At 41.7% G+C, this 26651-nt stretch overlaps 2 protein-coding genes across 2 annotated transcripts in view; one reads left to right on the plus strand and one right to left on the minus strand.

Moving 5' to 3' along the window:
- Positions 1 to 8197, plus strand: part of WASHC4 (WASH complex subunit 4) — a 54190-nt gene extending 45993 nt beyond the window's left edge. Inside the window, exons 30-33 of the mRNA XM_001365771.3 lie at positions 1395 to 1491; positions 2106 to 2302; positions 2482 to 2581; positions 4927 to 8197. Coding sequence (XP_001365808.1) covers positions 1395 to 1491; positions 2106 to 2302; positions 2482 to 2581; positions 4927 to 5000 — 468 coding nt within the window. The 3' untranslated portion in view covers positions 5001 to 8197. The remainder of the gene's footprint in view (positions 1 to 1394; positions 1492 to 2105; positions 2303 to 2481; positions 2582 to 4926) is intronic.
- Positions 8198 to 9716: 1519 nt separating this feature from the next.
- Positions 9717 to 26651, minus strand: part of APPL2 (adaptor protein, phosphotyrosine interacting with PH domain and leucine zipper 2) — a 100014-nt gene continuing 83079 nt past the window's right edge. The window contains exons 16-21 of the mRNA XM_007503360.3: positions 25907 to 25962; positions 16512 to 16686; positions 13583 to 13619; positions 13041 to 13181; positions 11784 to 11831; positions 9717 to 10923 (exon numbers count right to left, since the gene is read on the minus strand). Coding sequence (XP_007503422.1) covers positions 10789 to 10923; positions 11784 to 11831; positions 13041 to 13181; positions 13583 to 13619; positions 16512 to 16686; positions 25907 to 25962 — 592 coding nt within the window. The 3' untranslated portion in view covers positions 9717 to 10788. The remainder of the gene's footprint in view (positions 10924 to 11783; positions 11832 to 13040; positions 13182 to 13582; positions 13620 to 16511; positions 16687 to 25906; positions 25963 to 26651) is intronic.

Here is a 26651-nt window from a genome sequence, read left to right on the forward strand (position 1 = left end):
AGGAAAGGTATTGGTTTGGTAGGATTTCTTGACATGAAATTTCCTAACTAAATGTTTAATGCTTGATCCTGTTATAATGTGTACCCTACAGATATTCTGTTTTAACCTGAGACCATTGCCAGGGACAAAATGGAAGCAAATCAGATGTATTTCAATACCAGTACAACTGCTTCTAGATTTGGGATTTGTTTTCCCTAAGATCGGGACTGTGTAAAAGTTTGCAATTATGTACCTACTTAGTATTGTCTTAAGATGAAAAAGAGGACATCTTAGTTTTTAAAGTACAACAATTAGGAGGATTCAGACAATGAAGGGAATATAGTGTGTGATCAGTCCAGTCAACCCACATTATGCAGCACCACTTAAGTGTCTTAAGGCATAGACCTTTCCTTCAAAGAGATTTTAGTTGGGCTGTGTGATTTAGATGCTTGAAAAATTAAATAACTGGTTTGAATTAACTCTTCAAAAGAATAAAAGGAAATGATTCATTAGCAGATAGATTCTATAGGTAGTAATTACCCTGAGTGTTCAAGTGAGGAAGATCTAGCTTCAGGGGAAAGTCTGTCAGTAGATGAGATGGACATCTGGAGGAGGGAGGTGCGAAAAGAAGGGTGAGGCCAAAGGAAGGAATGAACCTTTTTGGTTAAATCTTGGTCTTGTTACAGATTGAGGAGTCTCATTGCAACCCCTCTAGGTAGTGGGGGAATGTTTTTGAAACAGAAGTGTGACTTGGTGGAAGCGCTGTCTTAGATCATTCATAAAATGCATAGAGACCATCTCCACCCTCAGGAGGTACGAGGGACTATTGAAGATGATGGTCATAAACCAGGCATACAGTCATATACAAACTAGTGTGACAGTTGTGGGAAGGAAGAGGAAGAGATTCACTGGACAAAGATTCTGAAGGAGAAAAGGATATTATAGAGATGATGGAGAAACAAGAGATAAGGTTTTGAATCTCAATGACTTGATCCATTTGTTAACTGAAATAGTGAAGATGAAGCAGGAGGAGCAGTTTTGTGGGGAAGCCGTGGCATTTTAGATATGTTGAATTTGAATTGAGAACAGGCTATCCAAATGAGAACAATACTAGGCTTTTAAAAACAGGGAGCTTAGAAGAAGGGTCTGGACTGACAGGAAAGATGTGAGTCATCCAGAGAAGGCTGATGTTTGAGGGAAGCTATGAGAGTAGAATGAGTGATGTTATCATTGAGAAGAGGCCCAAGGCTTATGATGGAGATACCAGGGTCCAGATAAGCATCTCCCACAGGGAACCACTGGATGTATTTATATGAAGAGAACCCTTCAAAGCAAAGGAAGCCAATTATGTCTGGACCTGCGGTTTGTCTGGGCAGGACCTGCTCTTCCCAATCACGAACCTTTTTCCATTTCAGACTCTCAATTTTGTAGAACATTCAATTAGCTGCAAGGAGAAATTGAATAAAAAGAATAAAATGGGAGCAGCTTTTACTGATGATGGCTTTGCCATGGGTAAGTTTGACTAGATTGCATTTTCCATTAGCTTTTTGTGCACAGTATCACAGATTCTTGGAAAAGTTTTCTAGAAAATGGAGCTTTTGGCTTTTTTTGGCTTTTTTTGGCTTTGCTGTTGGTATTGACTGCACATTTCCTTCTTTACTATATTATCTTCTTGGCAGGACTTGTGTGGGCATAATTCGCCCTTCTTGTTAATGTGCTCATGGTATTTCTGATGCCCTGTGCCCATTTATTCTGCATTTGCAAGGTCGTTTTTTCGGTGCTATCGTGTGATTGGCTGTCATGATGGCCTTGCCCCTGAGGAGGCAGATGGCCTGACCTCTCACTCCTGCCACTATCATAATGGCAACTGCCTGCTTGGCATTTTTGTGTTTCACCTCTGTGGGGAATTCATAGTTATTTTTTGGTTCCAGCATGACCTATTTTTTAGCTCTTGAAATCTAGTTTATAGCATTTTTCCTCTTTAGGAGAAATGAAGATAGAATAGTAGTGTGTCCTTCCACTAAGCAGTAAAATGGAATTGAAAGGAGATTCATTCTAGGTGACTTAGAGTAAAGGAGGAGCATGCATACCTGGTTTACTGTTGTCTCACTTTTTTGTGGCTGTAGGTGTGGCATATATTCTCAAGCTTCTGGATCAGTATCAGGAGTTTGATTCACTTCACTGGTTCCAGTCTGCCCGAGAGAAGTACCTCAAGGAGATGAGGGCTGTGGCCAAGCAGCAGACTGTGCAGTCAGCCAGTCAGGATGAGAAGCTGCTGCAGACAATGAATCTGACCCAGAAGCGCCTCGATGTCTATTTACAGGTAAGGTCTTTGCCAGCCTTGCTCTGGTGTCCCAGGCTCATGAGACAGAGGCATAGAATCTCACCAAAGGGAATGTATTTCTTAATTGGGTTTCTGTATCTGTTCGTTCAATAGACTCTTAAAAATAAACTAGAGAAAATTAAAAGTTGTTTTAAATATTCTTCATTATTTTTATTTAGGAATTTGAATTACTCTATTTCTCACTGAGTAGTGCAAGAATTTTCTTTAGAGCAGACAAGACTGCAGCTGAAGAAAACCAAGAAAAGAAAGAGAAAGAAGGTTAGTCAATTAGCTTTGGAAAGTTTGACAAATATTTCTTTAAGATTGTACAATGTTTCACTTAATTGTGGGGTAGATTCCTGACAACACCAGCCCTCGAAGACACAGCCTTGATTCCAGAAGTAAATAAATAAAAAGTTTCTTCGTCAGTTCAAGGTGCTGCTTTGCATTTTCCTCTGAGAACTTTAGGCTTCCTTCAGAACCTTGCTGACTTATGCACAATTGCAACCTGCTTATGCATCAGCCTTCCCAACACCCAGCTAGTTAGTTATTGGCAACTCAATCCAAGAGGGGCAAGGAGGATACCTAAAGAGGCAGACTCACTGACAGTGTTGAGATGCAGCTGAAACCTACTATTTAGAGAGGGGAAAGAATTCTAAGAAGCAGGCACCAGACTAGGGAAGCATAGCCTTTGGGGGCCACTTCTCTGAGACTCCATGTCCTCATCTATAAAGTGAGGTCATATTTAAATGACCTGCCTCAATTTGGAATTATTCCCAAAGAGTTTTAAAAGAATGTGTGTCCTTTGATCCAATAATACTACTACTAGCTTTGTATCCCAGAGAAATTTTAACTCCAGGAATGGGGGAGGGAAGAGGCAAGGGAGACAACATGAATCATGTAACCATGGAAAAAATTTTTAAATAAAATTTAAAATTAAAAAAAAAGAAAAAAATGACCAGCCTCACAAGCTTGTGAGGAAATTGTTTGGAAATCTGAAAGTGCCATGTAAATATGAATTTTTATTCTTACCATATTGTAAGGTAGCACAATAAATGATAATGAGACATCAAGAAAATCATATGTGATAATACACTGTATAGGAAGTCAAGGAAGTATTAACATTTCATTTTAATATTTTTATTCCTTTTCAATGAACAAAACATTTATATTCTCTTCATTTTCTCCCAGTTTATTTTTTAAAAAGCACTCATATTACCTATGCAGTATAGCATAGCTTTGATTAATTTTTTTTAAAACTGCCTGTTCATTTTCTTAAACCTTTTTTATCAACTTGGGAATGACTCTTATTCTTATAAATTTGACTGATTTCCTAATATCTCTTGGAAATGAGACCTATATCTGAGAAATTTGTTAAGCAGTATTAATAATAGAAAGCTCTCTACCAAATGTGGCTAAGAGAAACTTTTGCCACTTAATGAAGAAGCTCTAGTTACGTGGAAAATGTATATGGAATGCCTCATCCCTTACTATTGCCAGTTAAATGTTATTGTTCTTCCTAGTTCAGAACATCATTTTGAAGATATTTTGAATAACTGAGTAATCAGTAAGTGTGCATTTGAGGGATGTTTTCAAGATGCTTTTTTTGAGGAGAGAAAAGATATGTTTTATATCTAGTAAGTTAGTAGTAAGAATAATTGATCCCAGTTAGCTACAATCCAGAGAGTGAATTAGCAATGTAGACAGATTTGGGATAAGGATCCCAGTATGATTGCAGGAAATTCAGTCCTGTTTTATCAAGCTCTGATTGAAATAGAAGAGCCCTACTTCAGCCCTTGCCCTCTTTGACTTGAAAGGTGGAGCCAGGCTTGGCCTCATTTCCTGGACCCTTCTCCTCCTTGGTTTTTGGACATCCTTCTTTGAGTCCCACCCTTTCTGTGGTGCTAACTGGGGTCCTGCATTGGTGTGTGGATTGTGCTGCACCTTTGGGTCTCTTCTTTTTGGAAGTCTTACACCAAGTAGAGGTTGCTCAAGAGTGCAGCCATGTTGGCCATCATAAGTCAGTAAATAAAATCTTTGCCTGCCTGTTCACATATCATTTGTGCTGCCTTTGCTTGGGAATGTAGGATGTTTGCTTAGTGGTGCATTTCAGATTCAATAGAATCACAGAATTTCAAAGCCCATAAAGGTCTTGGAGATCATTTGTCCAGCTCTTTTGGTTTTTAGATGAGGAAACTGAGGCATAGAGAGGGTCATACAGGGAGCTAATTGGTAGTGAAGTCAAGCTTAGAACTTATTTCTTCAAAGTTTAGTCCAGTGTTTGTGCACGATACTATACTAAGAAGCTGCTCATTTATGGAAATCACTTGTGTCAGTGGAAAGCTAGAGTCTTCCTATTGGTTCATGTTGCATCTTGACATAGCCCTGTGGAGCTCATTATTCCAGAAAGCAGGAGCACCATGGATATGACCATAGAGCATATCTAATTGACTTTTTTCCCCCTCAGGCTAATGTGGTATTTGAGGGAGCTATTCAAATGTAGTCAAATGCTTATTTAATAGAAATGAAAACTAGCAAGAACTGATTTCTCCAGAATTTTTGTCTTATTTTGAATTCATTTTGCAAATGAACTTGATGCATATTTTTGTTCTTTATGTTTCTAGAAGAAAATAAAACAAGCAATGGAGACCATGTGACCAGCAGTGGCTCTGCCCTCACTGATCCTGTTGTGAAGTGATTCTGAGGGTGGGCTTGGGGAGTGTGAGGTGACCAGCATTGTTTACCTGAGGGTGTAGCTTGGACCTTGGAAACCTCGAGATGAATGGATTGTTGATTGGGCCGGCTCATCTCCAGACATGTATGTTGCAGACCTTCTTTGGGGGACAGGTTTTAAAGCTATGCCCATTTTAAAGACTTTCCTTTTAGAAGGTGTTGAAAGAATTTTCAAAAATTGGTTCTGGCCTTCAAAAGTCTACAAAATAATCTGCTTCTTTTTTGGATGGTTCTCACTTAAAGTTAATAGGAATGCAAACTCGCATTCCTGTCCTGCCATCTGCAGATCTCCTGGGGCCCACGTGTTTGTTGGGAGTTTGCATTTTTATTGGCTGTTGATTTATGATTTGTATTAGATCAGTTAAAGTTTCAACTATTATGACAACACATTTAAAATAGATACTGTGCATATCTAGGAAATAGTGCTTAAATATAGAAATTAATGGTCATCCTAAAGGCATATATGACACTCTAAAGTGATTTAGAACAAAGCCGTTATTATGGCCTGGACTGTTTGAGAAGCTTGAGGCCTTGGGTTCCCATTGAACGTAGTTTGAGATTGTCCATTATTAACACGTATGTGGACCTACCAGAGCTCTGGAAGTCGGCTGTGAGTTTTTTTACCCTCCGTTTACGTACTCTGAAAACACTTAAACCACAATTACATTAAACGATAACCTTGCAAGTTTGTTTCTTGGTATGCTCATAATTAAGGAAAATTAAAGTTAGGGCCAATTTTTTTCTTCAGAAACAGGTTGAAGTTATGTAGGCCAGCTATCAGAATATTAGATGAAGGCTTATTCCAACATTCACACTCAGGTTTCTTTTTTAGATCAAGCCTGAATTCAAGGGGGATTGGACACACTTTTTGTTTTATACAGGTTATAATTGAGGTGGATTCTTATGAAATAATATTTGCACTGTGCAGGCATAAAAAAATAACCACTGTGAGAATAAGATAATGGAATAACTGAAATCCCTTACTGCGAGAGGGTTTCAGTATCATTTGCTGTTGGCTAGCTACTAGTTTTATTTTTGTCAGGTTGTGCCAACTAACAACTAAAAGGCCAATCTTAACACATTAAAATGCTACTCTTAGAGTAAAAAGGGAATTAACGTTATTAATATAGTTCAGATTTAAAGCTGGGAATGACTGGTTTTCTTTTGCATTTGCCTGTCAATGACTCCAAGGTTGGTCTTTGACTTCCACCCCTTGGAGGCCATGCATGGTGTCCTTCCATCCTCCGTGTACTGCTCATTGATGAGAGTCAGTTTTACCTCTTCTAAAATAAACATGTTTCATGTCAAAGTCAAAGGAAACATAATATGTGGAATTGTTTTTGCTTATTCTGTAAACATGACCTGTGACATCAAGGATTGGTAATGTGCTAAAAGTGTTCAGTCCTTGACTTACGCTTCACCCTACCTGCAGAAATGGCCCTAAAGCATGCTGCGCAATTCACCATTTTAATTTTGGAATGTTCTTAAATGATCTTGCATTTCATTGTACCAAATGAGTCACTGCCTCTCAATAATCGCCTCACTATTGCTGTTCTTCCTAACTTAGACCCATAATGATGTCTGATATCAGCTAGTTATCATTAGAGGGAGAATTGGCTCTTGCCTTTCAGAGGAGGCTTCATGACATTGTCAGTCAGAGGCTTTCCCAATTCTAGATCAAGCTTGTGCTTTTACCTCGATTTCTACTTGGACAACTCCCATTGGGAAGAGTTTGTTTTGACTGTTTAGAGTGCTGTGTCCACCAGTACAGGGCTAGCAAATCCATGTGTGAAGGTGACAGAGCACCTGGCAATGCTCTTTGTTTAGCTGCAGAGATGTAGGGAAGTTTGGTCTTTGGGACAGTAATAGCTTTCCTTATTAATGTGCATAGCTTTGTATTTTTCTAATATATTATAATGTAGGAATGAATGTGAGCACTTATTGTAAGCTCTTTAATAACAAAGATAATCAAATTCTCAGGAATTAAGGACCAACCATAACATTGTCTCTTCTGTTTGTTTTTTTTTTAAAAAGTGAGGATTTTGTTAACCTCATTTCTGTTGTCAGCCTCCCTCCCCTCAACCCTCTTATTCATGGAGTAGTATACACTTTGTACATTAAATTAAACCATGTCAGTAAATTTAATTTAATTATTTTTATTCCCATGAATTTTTATGTTCAAGATTAAATGTTCTATAAGAAAGTTTCTGATTTTTTTTTAAACCCATACCTCCCTTCTTAGAATCAATATTGTGGATTGGTTTGAAGGCAGAAGAGCAGTAAGGGTTGGGCAATGGGGGTTAAGTGACTTACCCAGGGTCACACCAGTCTGATTTATTTTTTACAAAGTTCTGATAACTTCCTTGTTACCATTTTTAAAGTCCATCTTTTCCACTACTTGCTATCTTCAAGTGAAGAAGAACCATTGGAGTTTTGGATTGCTTAGCTCTGGGAGGGGATAATGAGTGATTTGACAGTGTTTGAGGTATTGATGGGGATTGTGATGCTACCTAATAGCAGGAGCTGAATCTAAGTAGCATTTGGTACAACTCGGAGACTATTCAGCATGATGGAGAAATTGTTGCCTCATAAGAGGCCAGTATAGAGAGCAACGTGATAAAGGAGCTTAGTTACCTTTTCCTTTTTCCAAAGTAGTACATCAGTAAAACTGGTGGAAGGACAATGTGATAAAAGCTTTGGCTCATGGGCTTACATACTGACCACGTTACTTTATCATCAGTATTTCCTCTCTTCTGATAGCTCTCGCTGCATTTGTAGATGGTGGAAAGGTTGGACATGCCTACTTCTGTCAATTTCATATTGCTCCCCACCTTCCCCCATCTGCTCACCCTGAAAAGCCCCCCAAAAGTTTTCTCCAGTGGAAATAGAGCTATGAAAACGAATTTCAAGACAAGATTCCTTGTCATGTGGGAGATTCAGTTCTACAATTTTATACAAAGAAATTATGACTCTGGGGAATGTGCCATTAGAAAGCTGGATGTCTCCAGAGATCTCAGGTAGAGGGTACGGACTCCAGGAAGATGACTGGAAAAGTCAGCAGAGGTTAAGAGGGACAACAACCATGTCCAGTTAGGATTCAGATTATATAAAACAAATCCTTGTTTTACAGACTATAAAAATAAAATCACATTGAGCCAACAATTGGTGATTTGGTGTTTTTTTTCTCTTCCTTTTTTTCCTCTCCCATTTTATACATTCAGCTGTTGACCATGCAGTAGGAGCTTTGCTCAGAAATCTAATAGTCAATATATACTTGTTAAATGGAATTTAATGACCGCGAATCAATGACTTGAAGAGCAGATTAACTTTAAAAAATGCTTTGGGATTTTTCACTGTTTGGGACTATTTTTTGTGATCACTTCCTTTGATTTGTGCAGCTTGATGTAATGGGCTTTGTACTCACTGGGGAGGTGCTTCCTTCAGAAAAACCCTTTCCAAGAGACTACATTCTGAGTCCATTTAGATGTAGCTACAAAACTGCTTATTGCTAAACTAATAGTAAATATAAAGTTAAAAAAAATGTAACCCTTACCTTCTGTCTTAGAATCCTTACTGAGTATCGGTTCCAAGGCAAAAGAGCTATAAGGGCTGGGCAGTGGGCGCTAAGTGACTTGCCCAGGGCCACACAGCCAGGAAGTGTCTGAGGACCTTCCGTTTCCAGGCCTGCTGCCAGCACTATTAATTTCACTATCAATAACACTCGGAGTCAGAACCTTGAACATCCCTTTCATGTTGGCTCCAGGAGAGATGGTCCACCCCACTTAACATTGTGTCTCTCCTGCACAGGAGGAGCTGTACGCAGCGGATTAGTAAGACTCTAGCCCCTTCTGACTTTTCCAGTCTATTAGCACTTTCCACATATTTCAAGATCCATCCGACCCTGGCCTCCCTCCTCTTCCTTGCATGGGACACTCATTGCTCCCAGGATTTTCACTGGCTGGCCCCCATGCCGGGATTGGCCTCCCCTCCACCCTAGCTTTCAAGTCTCAGCCAAAGTCCCACCTGCAGAAAGCCTTTGCGGAACCTTCCCTCTGAGACTACCACCAATCTCTCTTGTACATAATGTTTACACAGTGCTTTGTAAGTGTTATTTGATCTTCATCCTTGGTGGTAAGTGCTCTTCCTGTCCTCATCTTACAGATGACCAAACTGAAGCAAGCAGCTGAAATGACTGACTTGCCCAGGCTCCACCAGCTCCTCCCTATGTGAGGCCAGATTTGGATTCAAGTGTGACAGGCTCTGGGCCCAGCGCTCTATACACTGGGCCACCTGGTCTAGCTATATGGATTTATTGACATGTTTACTTCCCCATTAGACTGAGCTCCTTGAGGGTAGGCCAAGTCTAACAGGAACACAAGACCTTCACTTTTTTTTAAAGGAAATGAGCAATAGAATCCATCTCACTGATTTGTTGCCTTGCTGAAGACAATCTTTTAGAAAATGACAAGAAGGGGGCAGCTGGGTGGCTCAATGGACTGAGTCAGGCCCAGAGATGGGAGGTCCTGGGTTCAAATTCGACCTCAGACACTTCCTAGCATTGTGACACTGGACAAGTCGCTTCACCCCCATTGCCTAGCCCTTACCGTTCTGCCTTAGGACCAATGCACAGTCCTGATTCTAAGATGGAAGAGAAGGGTTTTTAAATAAAAACAAGAAGAAGTTGAATGATACAGATTTTTTATTTTCTAGCATTTATTGCTAGACTAATTTAATAACAAAGACAGCTGTGAATTGTCAGACTCTGTCACTGTAAACCACACCAATTTGAGATCATTCCTGGCCGCTTCTTTCATGGAAGAGGGAGGATTACAGGGCCCAGAGGCAGACTGGAAATCCAGCTGGGGAAGACACTTGACTCCATCATCAGATCTGGTCAGGGTATCAGTAGGAAGAATATTAAGTTGGTGGGCTTAGGGAGGATGGATGATGAGGCTTTGAATTCCAGCCTTTCCTGGCTGTGGCTCAATCCGCTTTAGAAACATTTGGTCCCTTCCCTGGGACGGGTCTGGCTCAGCAGAGCTGCATGGGAATTTCCCAGTTTCCACCACAGAAGGTCTGCTGCTTGTCCCCAGGGCTTCTGGATGCTGGTTGTATTACGTTTCAGTACAAAATCACACGCCTTATTGGGCTGAAGTTTTTATTGCATGGCCAATGTGTGGGACGGCTGTCCAAAGCCGGACTTGAACCTACATCTGGGACGACCAAAGTGTGTTCTGCCCACCTGCAGGAGAGAACTCTCAAGTCCAGATGCCTGAGAACAGCGGCCCTGTTAAATGTGTTTCTTTACAGCATGGTCACATAAGAATGAGAGGCACTTAAATCTCATTAGATGAAATACAAAAATAGATCATATTAATAGGAAATATTTAGTGTTTATCAAATTGTAAATCTAGGCTACTGCCACACTTCAAAAGGACACGAGGAACGGAGGAGGGTTGACTTCATTGAAAAATAAAGCGAACAGTGCATTTTCCCCCCTCAACCTTCATTCAGAACTACATGATGCAAAGAGGGAAAAGGACTTTGCTATGAAGTACCTAAAATATTTAAACTCAGCAGAAACGAGCCATCATCAACCATTTCTTACTGCCTTCACAGCACCAAAGCTTGGATGAAACATTCTGCTAACGATTGTCAGAATTCAGAAACTGCCCCGCAGTGAGAAACATGAGAGAACCCGGGGTGGGCTGGGGGCTCCCCAGTATTTTCTCCATCACCAGCAAAAGTGGGCTTTATGCTTCGGATTCAGCTCCTTTATTTTCATTTGGGTTTCCATCTTCACCGTCGGGCTGATCGTTCAACAACACGAACTTTCCGTCATTGGTGAGTGGCATGGAGAGCATCAGCTGAGCCAGGGCTTCTGGGTCCTGCAATGAGAACGCATAACACGGCAGGATGCAGAGGCGCATGGAGGATGTCTGCATTACCACCTCTCTAGGCCTCAGCAGAATGAGCAGACTGGACCAGGTGACCCCCATCTTGAGGTTCATTCTAGAGTTTCTACCTAACTAGGGGCTTCTCCTGGGCTCTCTCCTGGGTCCACTTCTCTAAGCCCTCTCAATGATTTCATTCAATTCCCATAAATCAACTATAAATCTATGCAGACAACTCCCAAGCCCATAGCCATCCTTACTCTTTCGCACACCCAAGGCAGAAGAGAGGTAAGGGCTAGGCCATGGGGTTAAGTGACTTGCCCAGGGTCACACAACTGGAAAGTGTCCGAGGCTCTCTTTTCCCTGAGCCACCTGGCTGCCCCCCTCCTCATATTTCATATAGAACTTCTCTGGATACCAGTTATCTCTGCCTTTACCCCATGTGTCCTTCCCCCCAAGATGTTGAGGAATTTGTTTCCATAGCCTCTCCCAGTGCTCTCACACACAGTAGGCACCTCTTATTGAACAACAGGTCCATAAATGAATGATTTAGCCGCTGAGGGGGCTTAGAGATCAGAGGCAATCCATCCACTGCAGCCCTAACCAAGCACAGAGATGGCATCTCATTAAGTGATACACGGCCAACGCAGTGGTATTCTGCAGTCTGTGCTGATGCCGGGGACTATGGGAAAATCCCTTTTGTCCCTGAGTTGCTCCCCCACCGAAATCCCCGCTCTGTTCACTTTGTTCACCGGAGCGCATTTGGATTTTGTTGCAAGAATACTTTGGAGGAATGCCGGTTTGGTTTTTCCCCCTTTCAGAGAATGATTAACTAGAACACAGAGGCCTCTTACCTTCTGAGCCTCAATAATGTCTTTCCCCAAGCTAATGGCATAACAAATCTGTAGAAACAAGAACATGAGAGGTTTGGAAAAGTCGAACGGAAAGCACACAAAGCAGCACTTTTCTCTTTTACAGGGTCGGGGACGGGAGGGGGAGCAGGAGCCGGGCTTGTGGTCATGGGGGCAACCCATGGCTTCCTGCCTCGAGCCCGAGAAGACAATTCATCCCCTGCCAGGATAAATCATTGTTTTCCGGTATGGTATAGGGCAGCCCCTTCTCTAGCCTTGAGTACTGAAAACTTCGGTGACACTCGGGCAGAATCTAGAACCTGGGTCTTCTTTATTCTGACCCAGCTTTTCCTCCATTGTCACCACACTCATAAATTTCATGCTTGTGCAGTCCTTTAAATATAATATTAGATATATATAATCTACAAAATAAATATATAATATAATAATAATACATACATTAAATATGATATATAAAAACATATAATATATAAAATAATATAAATATATTTATAATATGTTATATTTAAATATATATATGTATTTTTTTCTCATTTAATTCTCATTTCCTGTCTCAGAATTCATAGTAGGCATCAGTTCTAAGACAGAAGAGCAGTAAGGGCTAGATAATGGGGGTTAAGTGACCTGCCCACAGGTCACCCAGCTAGGAAGCGTCTGAGGCAGATTTGAACCCAGGACCTCCCATCTCCAGGCCTGGCTTTCAATCCACTGATCTTCTACCTGCTCCCTGTTAACTTTTTGTGAAAGAAGTGGAGGGGCAGATAGTGGATACAGGGCCAGGCCTGGAGTCAAGAGGACCTGGGTTCAAATGTAGCCTCAGACACTTCCTCGCTATGTCATCCTGGGCAAATCACTTAACCCTATTTGCCTAGTCCTTACCTTTATTTCTTTAGTTATCAAGAAGAGAGGCCACAAGAGTTAAAAGAAAAAAGTCATCGTTCCAGATGAGAAAGAAGGAGTGGAGCTAGGGGTTCTCTCTAAGCCAGTCTAGGAGAGCCCCTCAAGAAAGTAACGGGTCTTTTCCTCCCGGGGCAGAGGGTATAGAAGTTAGTGTATAACCCATAACACTCCACGTGCCTTCTCAAGAGAGGGGCAAAGCATTTGGAACTCAAAGCTTTAAAAAATGAATGTTAAAAAGTGTTTTTACACGTAATTGGGAAAATAAAATGTGCACATTTTAAAAATGATCCCAGGAAGAACGGAAGTTAGGACAGAATCCAAACGGAAAGCTATCAAGACCTTCTCTCCCTCTGTGTTGCTCTCAAAAACATAGGCGCTCAGGGATTCTTCTCCGGCCGACTCGGGGACTCGAACGACGAAGCCCACCAACCTCTTGTTTTCTTGATGGGCCGCAAACTGCGTGACGCTGGTGAGCTCAAACTGGAAACCCAGAGAAGAGACGAGATTCAGATGGAAGCCCACCATCTTTGCCATTTGTCTATTTATGGAATTTGGGGGGGAGCTTCGGTTTTATCTGAGTGTTTTCTTACAAGGATGATCAATATGGAAATACGTTTTGCACAATAATATATAATTCAGATCTGAGAGGTGGGAGGGAAGGGAGGAAGGGACACAGACAATACGGATATTATAATTTCAGAAAATATGTGTGGAAAAGTGTTATTGTATATAATTGGGGGGAAATGTCCTTTAATAAAGGGGGGAAAAGGAGAGATTGGATTTATGGACGTTCATAAGTTGGTCAAAAATGCTGAAGCCATGAGAAGGACGGACAGGTTGACCAGAAAGACTGAACGCAGAAATGGACACGGAATACTTACGCTGGCCCTTGTTACTTGTGTTTGAGGGTCGATCAGCCTGGAATTGGAAAAAGGACATGGCGAAAATGGAAATGAGGAAATTATGTTCTCAGAAAAGCTTCCTGCTCTAGCACAGAGGGCGCATAACCCTTTTTCTCCCCAACCCTCACCTTCCATTTTAGAATCAATACTGTGTATTGGTTCCAAGACAAAAGAGTGGGAAGGGCTAGGCCATGGGGGTTAAGTGACTTGCCCAGGGTCACCCAGCTAGGAAGTGTCTGAGGCCAGATTTGAACCCAGGACCTCCCAACTCTGGGCCTGGCTTTCCATCCACTGAGCCACCCAGCTGCCCCCCTTTAACCTTTTTATGTGTCATGGAGCCTTTTGGCAGGCTGGATACATTCTTAGAACTATATGCTTAAATGCATAAAATAGAATAAGTAATATAACAAAGCAAATCAATGATAATGAAACTCGATTATCGAGACACTTCTAAGAAGCCCTGTTAGCAACTGGAAGTGGTAACCACAGGGGCTGCCCAACACCTGGGGAATAGGATGCACAAATGGTGGCATGTGAATGGAATGGAATTCTCTTGTGCTGGGAAAAATGATAAAAAAAAAGGACAGTTTCAGTAAAATTTGGGAGAATTCATGGAAAGTGAGGGGAACCAGGAGAAGAAGTGACATCATAAGCAACACTGCAAAAACAACCAACCTTGAAAGACGTGAGAAGGGGCAGCTGGATGGCTCAATAGGGAGCACCAGGTATAAAGACGGGAGGTCCTGGGTTCAAATCTGGCCTCACACACTCTAGCCCCCATTGGCTAACCCTCACTACTCTTCTGCCTTGGAACCATCATGCAGTATTGATTCCAAGATGGAAGGTTATGGGTTTATTATAAAAATTAAATTAAATTAAAACAAAAAAAGACTTAAGAACTCTGATCATTGTCATGACTGATTATGACTCAAGCAAACCGATGATCAGAAAGGCCGCCCGCCTCTGACCGAGGTGATGGGAGCAGGATGAAGAAGGGAGCTAGCTTGGGGGCACTTTGTTCTGCTTGACTATTTGTTACAAAGATTTTGTTTTTCTTTTTATCAATGGGGGAGGAGAAAAAGTGAGGGGATTTTTTTAAAAAAATAGATTTTTATTCATTAAAAAAATCAGATTTCTAGAAGACCACGCTTAAGCCTGTGACCCGTCACCCATTTCCCGAGCAGCTCATGTGTCCAGCAGCAGCGTGTTAAAGCCTGGAAACGTCCCTTCTTCTACGTGATTGTGACCCGCTATCACCCCACATCTCCCAAGCGTCACCCCTCCGCCCTTCTGGACCTTCTCAATCCATCACTCCCACCCCATGATTGCTTCCATGCTTAACCACTTCAGAGCACTCTCTCCCCCTTCTCGAATCCTTTCCTTCCTCAGGAGCTTCCCCATCCCTCGCCTCATCAGAGGAGATGGAGAGGGAGGAAGCCGGGTTAGCGTGTTGATTACATGTGTTATTGACGCACACTGTCCAGCTTCCGTGCAGCAAGGTGGTGCCGGCATTCTTGCCCCACTAGTTCCTGCCCTGCCCAAAGAAGCCTCTAAAGCTCTTCCCTCTTTTCCATTCCGCCCACAGTTAAGGCCAGCCTCACCCATTACTGGGCCAACTGGAGTCCCCTGTCGCAAGTGCCTTCTTCTTGCCTTCTCTTCACTGAGAAACCCTCCACCTCTCCATCTCCTCTGATGAGGAAGTGACCCATCCTCACACCCCCTTCCATCTTCCGCAGCAGATCCCACTCCCTCTGGATCTTCCATCTCCATTTTTCCTCTATTGCCTTCCCACACACCCAAATCTCTGCCATCCTCCAACAATCTTTTTTTTAATTGAAAAATTTTGATTTAATGAATTAATTTAGAATATTTTCACCTGGTTACAAGATTCATGTTCTTCCTGCCGTAGCCGATGCGCAGTTCCACTGGGTTTTACGTGTGTCATTGATCCATTTTTGGATCATTTTGGATAGGATGACCTATTTCCCTCTTATTGATATTAATACCAGGGTGATCACTCAAACAATCTGGACTAGATTCTAACATTCCCTCAAAGTGTCATCCTATCTCTCTCCTCCCCTTTTCAGCAGAATTCCTTGAAAAAACTATCGGGGGGGGGGGGAAGCATCTAGGTGGTTCAGGGAGTTGAGAGTCAGTCCTGGGTTCAAATCAGACTTCAGAAACTTCCTAGTTGTGTGACTCTCAACAAGTCACTTAACCCCAATTGCCTAACCCTTTCCGCGTGTCTCCTTGGAACCAATGCATAGCATTGATTCTAAGATGGAAGGTAAGGGATAAAAAAAGAGGGGGGCTATCAATTTATTCCTTTTTTTTAAACCCTCACCTTCCATCTTGGAATCAGTACTGTGTACTGGTTCCAAGGCAGAAGAGTGATAAAGGCTAAGCAATGGGGGTAAGTGACTTGCCCAGGGTCACACAGCTGGGAAGTGTCTGAGGTCCGATTTGAACCCAGGACCTCCCGTCTCTGAGCCTGGCTCTCCATCCACTGAGCTACCCAGCTGCCCCCTCTATCCACTGTTGCACCTATCTCTGTGTCCTCATTAAATAGCTGAGGAAAATGAGGCTCAGAGAAAGGACTGGCCCAACATCCCTTATTTGGGATGGTCCCTTGGGCTCTGCTTGCCTTAGGCCGGTCCATTCATGAGAGTCCGGCTCCCTCTGTCAGCCTTATTATAAAGCTCACAGATCCCAACTCACATAAGCCAATCCGCCTGGGCTGGAGTGACAAGGGTGGCTTCCTTTTACCAGAGCCATTCTGAGGTAACTGAAGGTGACTGTACAATGGGGGGGTGTCGTGCTATTAATGAACCCCACGGCTAGATGAGAAGGGGGCCAGACCCCGGCTCTGTCCCTGGACATCTGGACCTAGAGCAATGGTATACTCTACCTCAGAGTTTTGCTGGTGACCATCAGATGGGATTCTGTGGTGCGGAAGATGTTGTGGATGGCACGGGCGGCCAACACTTGCCTCATGGCTTCATAAATCACCTCACTGGTGCCGTCCATTCTGACAGCCATGGAGCCTAAGAACCGTACTACAAACATCTGCTGGAGCAGGGAATCTGCAAGAAGAAAGCGTTTTCTGCTCAGGGCCACGTGAGCTCTGGGCCTGTGGCCCAAGCTGCCTTTCCAATATGGCGCCCACTTGGGTTTTCCTGTTAGAGGAAGCAAACATGCTCTGAGGGGCTCACAGTTCCTGCCTCCTTCCCTTCTCTCCTATAGGCCTTTGCTATCCTCTCTCTCCCACCTCTTATTCTCGGTCCCAAACTGTCTACAGCTTACGGTTCTCCCGAGGCACACAAGCGTCTCCTGCTGGCTGGACACAATTACAAGTTTACTTATGAACCTAATACAAAATTCATTCGTTAAATAGCAAAACCAGAAAATAAGGCCGTTGGACCAGACGATTTTTTCCTCTTAAACCCTTACTTTCTGTCTTGGTAACAACTCTAAGACAGAAGGGCAAGAGTTAGGCAAATGGAGTTAAGTGACTTGCCCAAGGTCACACAGCTAGGAAGGGTCTGCGGCCCAATTTGAACCCAAGTTTTCTCAAATCCAGGCCTGGAGCACTATCCACTGTGCTCCTTCGCCTCTCTGTCCTTCCCAGCTCTGACATTGTGTTCTAAGATCCCTTCCAGATCTGACATGCCACATTTCCAGGCCCCTTCCTGTTCCAAACATTTCTAAGGGTAGTTATTTAATTTTTAAAATATTTGTTGACCCGGCCTTTAGCACAGGGCCTGGGATTTAGTAGAGCTAAAACATGCTTGTTGATTGACCACATTAGCGTAGTGCCTGGTTTTTAGTAGGCTTTTAATAAATGACTAAATGAAGGGAGCAGCTGAGTGGCTCAGTGGATTGAGAGCCAGGCCTAGAAATGGAAGGTCCTGGGTTCAAATCTAGATTCGGACACTTCCCAGCTGTGTGACCCTGGACAAGTCTCTTAACCCCCATTGCCTAGCCCTTAACACTCTTCTGCCTTGGAACCAATACACAGGATTGATTCTAAGATGGAAGGTGAGGGTTGAAAAAAAAAGAAAAAAGAAAAAAATGACAAAATTAAGGAATCTTAATTTATAAATCTAAATAAATTTATCTAAATAAATAAATCTAAACTAATAATAACAATAATGGTGATGATGACAGTTACTAGTTAACATTTATATGGCACTCTATAATTATGATCTCAATCAATACTCATGATTACAGTGAGGTAAGTGCTTTTATTATTCCCATTTTGCTGGTGAGGAAACTGAGGTTAAGAGACTTGTTAGGAGTCACATGTGTAGGATATAAGGCCAGATTTGAATTCATGTCTTCAGGAGTCTAGTCCTGTGCCCTGTCCAAGGTACCACCCAAAGGAGAACTATCCTCTATGCTCTATGACTTACAGACTTGTTCCTCTGAAAGGCACCATGGTGTATAAGAAAGGGTGCCAAGCTTGGAATCAGGAGACCTGGGTTCGAGTCCTACATCTGACACAAGATGGTGACTTTAACTAAAGACACAGATTTTCCCTGAGCCTCAATTTCCATATCCATAAACTGGGTATTTCTTTTTGTATTTCTTTTGTTTTTCTATTATTGGGTGATTAGGAAGAAAGTGCTCGATAAGTGCCCTAGAAATGTGAATTACTCTTTTTTTAAATTATTCATGTTTGTAGGGATTTTATTTTTTTTTTTTTTTTTTTTTTCCCTTAAGAAACTCGGTGGGGGTCTCAAAGGTCTCAAGACCTTTAATGTCAAGACCCATCTTTTTATTTTTTTATTTTTTTTTTTTTAAATATATTTTATTTGGTCATTTCCAAGCATTATTCGTTAAAGACATAGATCATTTTCTTTTCCTCCCCCCCCCAACCCCCCATAGCCGACGCGTAAGTCCACTGGGCATTAGATGTTTTCTTGATTTGAACCCATTGCTTTGTTGATAGTATTTGCATTAGAGTGTTCATTTAGAGTCTATCCTCTGTCATGTCCCCTCAATCTTTGTATTCAGGCAGTTGCTTTTTCTCGGTGTTTCCACTCCCATAGTTTATCCTTTGCTTATGAATGGTGTTTTTTTCTCCTGGATCCCTGCAAGTTGTTCAGGGACATTACACCGCCATTAATGGAGACGTCCATTACGTTCGATGATACCACAGTGTGTTTGTCTCTGTGTACAATGTTCTCCTGGTTCTGCTCCTCTCGCTCTGCATCACTTCCTGGAGGTTGTTCCAGTCTCCATGGAACTTCTCCACTTTATTATTCCTTTTAGCGCAATAGTACTCCATCACCAACATATACCACAGTTTGTTCAGCCATTCCCCAATTGATGGGCATCCCCTCATTTTCCAGTTTTGGGCCACCACAAAGAGCGCAGCTATGAATATTTTTGTACAAGTCTTTGTGTCCATTATCTCTTTGGGGTACAGACCCAGCAGTGCTATGGCTGGGTCAAAGGGTAGATATTCTTTTGTCGCCCTTTGGGCATAGTTCCAAATTGCCCTCCAGAATGGTTGGATCAGTTCACAGCTCCACCAGCAATGAATTAATGTCCCTACTTTGCCACATCCCCTCCAGCATTCATTACTTTCCTTTGCTGTTATGTTAGCCAATCTGCTAGGTGTGAGGTGATACCTCAGAGTTGTTTTGATTTGCATCTCTCTGATTATAAGAGATGTAGAACACTTCTTCATGTGCTTGTTAATAGTTTTGATTTCTTTATCTGAGAACTGCCTATCCATTTCCCTTGCCCATTTATCAATTGGAGAATGGCTTGATTTTGTGTACAATTGATTTAGCTCTTTATAAATATGAGTAATTAAACCTTTGTCAGAGGTTTCTATGAAGATTTTTTCCCAATTTGTTGTTTCCCTTCTGATTTTAGTTATATTGGTTTTGTTTGTACAAAAGCTTTTTAGTTTGATGTAGTCAAAATTATTTATTTTACATTTTGTGATTCTTTCTATATCTTGCTTGGTTTTAAAGCCTTTCCCCTCCCAAAGGTCTGACATGTATACTATTCTGTGTTTACCCAATTTACTTATGGTTTCCTTCTTTATGTTTAAGTCACTCACCCATTTTGAATTTATCTTGGTGTAGGGTGTGAGGTGTTGATCTATTCCTAGTCTCTCCCACACTGTCTTCCAATTTTCCCAGCAGTTTTTATGAAATAGTGGATTTTTGTCCCAAAAGCTGGGATCTTTGGGTTTATCGTATACTGTCTTGCTGAGGTCGCTTTCCCCCAGTCTATTCCACTGATCTTCCTTTCTATTTCTTAGCCAGTACCAAATTGTTTTGATGACTGCTGCTTTGTAATATAGTTTTAGGTCAGGGACTGCAAGGCCCCCATCATATGTGTTTTTTTTCATTATTTCCCTGGATATCCTTGATCTTTTGTTCTTCCAAATGAACTTTGTTATGGTTTTTTCTAAATCAGTGAAGAAGTATTTTGGTAGTTCAATGGGTATGGCACTAAATAGATAAATAAGTTTGGGTAGGATGGTCATTTTTATTATATTGGCTCGTCCTATCCATGAGCAGTTAATGTTTTTCCATTTGTTCAAGTCTAGTTTTAGTTGTGTGGCGAGTGTTTTGTAGTTGTGTTCATATAGTTCCTGTGTTTGTCTTGGGAGGTAGATTCCTAGGTATTTTATTTTGTCTAAGGTGATTTTGAATGGGATTTCTCTTTCTAGTTCTTGCTGCTGAGCTGTGTTGGAGATATATAGAAAAGCTGATGATTTATGTGGGTTTATTTTGTATCCTGCAACTTTGCTAAAGTTGTTGATTATTTCAATTAGCTTTTTGGTTGAATCTCTAGGATTCTTTAAGTAGACCATCATGTCATCCGCAAAGAGTGATAACTTGGTCTCCTCCTTGCCTATTTTGATGCCTTCAATTCCTTTATCTTCTCTAATTGCTACTGCTAGTGTTTCTAGTACAATGTCAAATAGTAGAGGTGATAATGGGCATCCTTGTTTCACTCCTGATCTTATTGGGAATGCATCTAGTTTATCCCCATTGCAGATGATATTAGCTGTTGGTTTTAGATATATACTGTTTATTATTTTTAGGAATGACCCTTCTATTCCTATGCTTTCTAGTGTTTTTAATAGGAATGGGTGTTGTATTTTATCAAAGGCTTTTTCTGCATCTATTGAAATAATCATGTGATTCTTGCTAGTTTGCTTGTTGATGTGGTCAATTATGTGGATGGTTTTCCTAATGTTGAACCAGCCCTGCATCCCTGGTATGAATCCTACTTGATCATGGTGAATGATCCTTCTGATCACTTGCTGGAGTCTTTTTGCTAGTATCCTATTTAAGATTTTTGCATCTATATTCATTAGGGAGATTGGCCTATAGTTTTCTTTCTCTGTTTTTGACCTGCCTGGTTTTGGAATCAGTACCATGTTTGTGTCGTAAAAGGAGTTTGGTAGAACTCCCTCTTTGCTTATTATGTCAAATAGTTTGTATAGTATTGGGATTAACTGTTCTCTGAATGTTTGATAGAATTCACAGGTGAATCCATCAGGCCCTGGGGACTTTTTCTTAGGAAGTTCTTTGATGGCTTGTTGGATTTCAATTTCTGATATGGGATTATTTAGGAATTCTATTTCCTCTTCTGTTAGTCTAGGCAGTTTGTATTTTTGTATATATTCATCCATTTCTCCTAAATTGGTGTATTTATTGCCATATAATTGGGCAAAGTAATTTCTAATGATTGCCTTAATTTCCTCCTCATTGGAGGTGCTGTCCCCCTTTTCATCTTTAATGCTGTGAATTTGCTTTTCTTCCTTCCTTTTTTTAACTAGATTGACCAGTACCTTGTCTATTTTGTTTGTTTTTTCAAAGTACCAGCTTCTTGTCTCATTTATTAAATCAATAGTTCTATCACTTTCGATTTTATTAATTTCTCCCTTAATTTTTAGGATTTCTAATTTGGTTTTCTGCTGGGGGTTTTTAATTTGATCGCTTTCCAGTTTTTTCATTTGCATTTCCAATTGATTGATCTCTGCTCTCCCTTGTTTGTTAATATAAGCATTCAGGGATATGAATTTACCTCTGATTACCGCTTTGGCTGCATCCCAAAAGGTTTGGAAGGATGTTTCGCCATTGTCATTTTCCTCGATGAAATTATTAATTGTTTCTATGATTTCTTCTTTAACTAAACGGTTTTGGAGTATCATATTGTTTAATTTCCAATTGGTTTTAGATTTGGTTTTCCATGTACCATTACTAATCATTATTTTTATTGCCTTGTGATCTGAGAAGGCTGCATTCATTATTTCTGCTTTTCTGCATTTGTGTGCTATGTTTCTGTGACCTAATGTATGGTCAATTTTTGTGAATGTGCCATGTGGTGCTGAGAAGAAGGTGTATTCCTTTTTATCCCTATTTATTTTTCTCCATATGTCTATTAATTCTAATTTTTCTAAGATTTCATTCACTTCTTTTACCTCTTTCTTATTTATTTTTTGATTTGATTTATCTAAATTTGATAATGGTTGGTTTAAGTCTCCCACTAGTATGGTTTTATTGTCTATTTCTTCCTTCAATTCTCCTAGTTTCTCCATTAGAAATTTGGGTGCTATATTGTTTGGTGCATACATATTGATTAATGATATTTCCTCATTGTCTATAGTCCCTTTTAACAAAATATAATTACCTTCCCTATCCCTTTTGATCAGGTCTATTTTTGCATTGGCTTTATCAGATATCATGATTACCACTCCTGCCTTCTTTCTATCAGTTGAAGCCCAGAAGGTCTTACTCCATCCTTTAATTCTGACCTTGTGGGTGTCAACCCGCCTCATGTGTGTTTCTTGAAGACAACATATGGTAGGGTTTTGGATTCTAATCCATTCTGCTATTCGTCTACGTTTTATGGGTGAGTTCATCCCATTCACGTTCAAAGTTATGATTGTCATTTGTGGACTCCCTGGCATTTTGATTGCCTTCCCTAATTCTAACCTTTTCTTCTTCGGCTCTACCTTTTAGTCCAGTGATTTACTTTGAAACAGTCCCCCTTGTCCCCTCCCTTGATGTTTCCCTTTTTAGTCCCTCCCTTTTTGTTCCCTCCCCCTCCCCCCTCTCTTACCCTCCCTTTTTGTTCTCCCTCTCCCCCTCCCCCCCTTGGTTTTCCCTTCTCCTTACCCTTGTTGGGTAAGATAGAATTCAAGATCCCAATGGATCTGGAGGTTTTTCCCTCTCAGAGCTGCTTTCCCTGAGATTGAGGTTTAAGTAACCCCCCCCCCCCTCTCTTCCTCTCCTTCTTATAGGAGTTTTCTTCCCCTCCCCTTCCCATGTGAATCTTTGTGTGAGAATGATTATTCTATTTGGTCTTTCTTTACCCCCTATTTATACATTACATTTTCCCCACATGTTAGTATACATAGGTTGATATAAATGTAGTCCTTATAGAAGAGAGTTTGAGTAAAAGAAGAAGATAACATTTTCCCCTTTCCTTAATATTTACCTTTTCAGGTATTCCTTGCTCTTTGATTTTCGGTATCAAACTTTCCACAGAGCTCTGGTCTTTTCTTTGCAAAAAGTTGGAAGTCTTCTATTTTGTTGAATGCCCATACTTTCCCTTGGAAGTATATAGTCAGTTTTGCTGGGTAGCTGATTCTTGGTTGGAGACCCAGCTCTCTTGCCTTTCTGAAGATCATGTTCCATGCCTTACGATCATTCAGAGTAGAACTTGCAAGGTCTTGGGTGACCCTGATTGGCATTCCTTTATATCTAAATTGTCTTTTTCTGGCTTCCTGTAGGATTTTTTCTTTTGTTTGATAGCTTTGGAATTTGGCAATTACATTCCTGGGAGTTGTCTTTTGGGGGTTTAGTGTAGAAGGTGTTCTGTGAGCTCTGTCAGTGGCTGTATTGCCCCCTTGTTCTAGAATCTCTGGGCAATTTTCTTTGATTATATCTTGTATCACCATGTCCAGTTTGGTGTTTATTTCTGGCTTATCTGGGAGTCCAATTATTCTTAAATTATCCCTTCTCCCCCTATTTTCCAGATCTATCACCTTGTCGGTGAGATATTTTATGTTCTCTTCTAATTTCTTGGTATTTTGGCTTTGCTTTATTGATTCTTGCTCTTTTACACGATCGTTGTCTTCCAGCTGCCTGATTCTGGCCTTTAAAGCCTGGTTTTCTTTTACAGTTTGGTCAAACTGGTTTTGTAGATGCGTGAATTTCTTTTGCATTATTTCCAACTTTTCCTCCCAGAAGGCTTCCATCTTTTTGGTCATTTCTGATTCAAATTCTTCATAGGTTTGTGGAGAGTTTCCATTTCCTTTGGAAGGTTTTGGAGCATTTTCTTTTATATTATCTTCTGTCTGCTCTGTATTTTGTATTTTGGCTCCATAGAATGTGTCCAAAGTCGCCCCTTTCTTCTTATTTTTCTTGGTATTTTGGGGCTTCTGTGGTTCTGTGGAGTTTGTCATCTCTGAATGTGGAGGATTAGTTTTTCTTGTCTCTTTCTGGTGTTCAGAGGCAGTCCTGGGCAGATAGTTCTATGGGCTTTCCCTGGGTTAAACTGAATATGCCTCACTGGAACTGGAATGGAAGGGTCGGACCACAAGGCCACACTCTCCCCCCGGCTCGCTTTCCGGAAGTTGCCTTCAGAATCGCTGGCCTTGAGGCTGTTTCGTCGGCCTGCGGGGGGGATGGGCTGCCGCTTCCCCAAGCTCCGAGAGCACAGACTTTCACTGAGACTTGGATAGCAGGATCCAGCCCGTGAGGCTGTCTTGCCCGCCCTGAGGGTTGCTGTTGTTTTGACCAGCTCTCTGCAGCGGAAGCCCCAGGCAGTAACTTTCACCGGGACTGTAGAAGGCCCTGAGGGTTGTTGTTTCCGAGGACCCTGCTCTCTGAGCCGGCCGGGCTGCGGCTTCCGGGAGCCTTGGACTCTGCGCTCCTACCCCTGAGGTCCGAGTGATCTCGGGTTCTGGCTTTTAAGGGGAGCCGTACCTTTTGAACCGGGTCCAGGTCCAGGAGGAGGGTTCCCAGGGTCTGTGCTGTTGATCGTTTTGAATTTCGGTGCCTTAGGAGCTTATCGTTTGAGATTGGTCGGGAAGGGTTTTCCGGAGATCTGAGCTTTAGCTTTCTCTAAGCCGCCATCTTAACCGGAAGTCGTTTGTAGGGATTTTAAACAGAGCATTTGTGACTAAATTAAGGGCCAAAACAAATAGTTTTAGTGGTCAACTAAAGACCCAACCAGGCTCCTAATGAACATGTCTGCTGATAAGGGGATCCAGTTTATAGGTGCTAGCCCAGCCTAGCGTGCTAAGGGTTCTGTTTTCAATGTAAACAAGCACAAATCTATTTAATCAACTTTTGAGGACAGGGTTCAAACCCCTGTACAAACCCACCAAAACGTGTATTTAGAAAAATGATGCAACGTAAATAAAAACTGCCGTAGTAGGGGGAGGGGAAGCTTTTGGACTGCTTGGCATAAATAAAGCTTTCCCTCTCTACAACAAGTTAACAGCCTCACCAGAACCCCAAACTGCCAGTAGTTTTCACTTCTGAATCGCCTCCCCCAAAGCGTCCCAGATTCATGGGATCTTCACATGAGCAGGGACCTCAGAGGCCATTTAGCATGATTTTGGTCTCTTTTGACAGAGAAGGAAATTAAGGCTCAGACTTGCTTGAGGTCATCCAGGTAAATGGTAGCAGAAATGAGGTTAGACCGTCCCACCTTTCTAGCCTCATCAGATATCACAAGATTCACAGACAGGAGCAACCATTTCCAGTTACCCAATAATTTTAAATAGTTCCCACTCACTCCCCGTGTAATCATTCAAGATGAACACTTGATGTGTTCAAGTTCTTCAAAATAAAACCCAGTCAGGATTTGAACCCATGTCTTCAAGCTCCCCAAACTTGACTCTTTTTGTGAAGCCACACTGTCTCTCAGAGACATCTGGGAATCACCTTTCCCTGATTAAAAAACAAACAAAACTGAGGATTTGGGAGCTTCAGTCAACACATTTAAGACATGGTTGGATCCCCTTTAAACAACATCTTCCCAATGAATGGGGGACAGATTAGAAGTTCTGAGAAGGGGAGACCACGTATTCTTTTCCTGAGGTCACTGATCCTCTCCCAAGTGGCTCAGCATGATGCCACATACACAGCTGGCCCCTTGGCTGTCTGCGAGAGAAGCTTTAAGGTCCTGTCTGATTTCCAACATCCAGGATTGATACACCAACTCCTGGAGGGGCTATGAGGACACAGAGGAGCAACCAAAGGCCAGTTAATTTGCACTGGATGAAAAAGAGACATGGAAGTGGATACTGACCTGAGTCCTCATTGGGTTGCTTTTCATCTGCAGATTCACCAAATGGGTTTGTACGCCTGGGCAGGGAAGAAAAAAGGGAGAAATGAAAAAGCAGAGTTTACAATTAGTACAAGTAATGACTAGCATTTATTTCACCCTTAGAGTCCCAAAGCACTTTACAAATGCCTAAGAAGTAACAACCGTTATTATCCTCATTTTAGAGATGAGGGAGACAGAGGTTAAGTGACTTGTCCAGGGTTATATAGCTAGTAAGTGTTTAAGGCTGGTTTGATTTCTCAACCTTCCTTCCTTCCTTCCTTCCTTCCTTCCTTCCTTCCTTCCTTCCTTCCTTCCTTCCTTCCTTCCTTCCTTCCTTCCTTCCTTCCTTCCTTCCTTCCTTCCTTCCTTCCTTCCTTCCTTCCTTCCTTCCTTCCTTCCTTCCTTCCTTCCTTCCTTCCTTCCTTCCTTCCTTCCTTCCTTCCTTCCTCCCTTCCTTCTTTCCTTCCTTCCTTCCTTCCTTCCTTCCTTCCTTCCTTCCTTCCTTCCTTCCTTCCTTCCTTCCTTCCTTCCTTCCTTCCTTCCTTCCTTCCTTCCTTCCTTCCTTCCTTCCTTCCTTCCTTCCTTCCTTCCTTCCTTCCTTTCTTCCTTCCTTCCTTCCTTCCTTCCTTCCTTCCTTCCTTCCTTCCTTCCTTCCTTCCTTCCTTCCTTCCTTCCTTCCTTCCTTCCTTCCTTCCCTTCCTCTTGTCCCTCCTTCCTTCCCTCTTTC

Source organism: Monodelphis domestica, chromosome 5 (genome assembly GCF_027887165.1).
Source record: "Monodelphis domestica isolate mMonDom1 chromosome 5, mMonDom1.pri, whole genome shotgun sequence".
Taxonomy (NCBI): Eukaryota; Metazoa; Chordata; class Mammalia; order Didelphimorphia; family Didelphidae; genus Monodelphis; species Monodelphis domestica.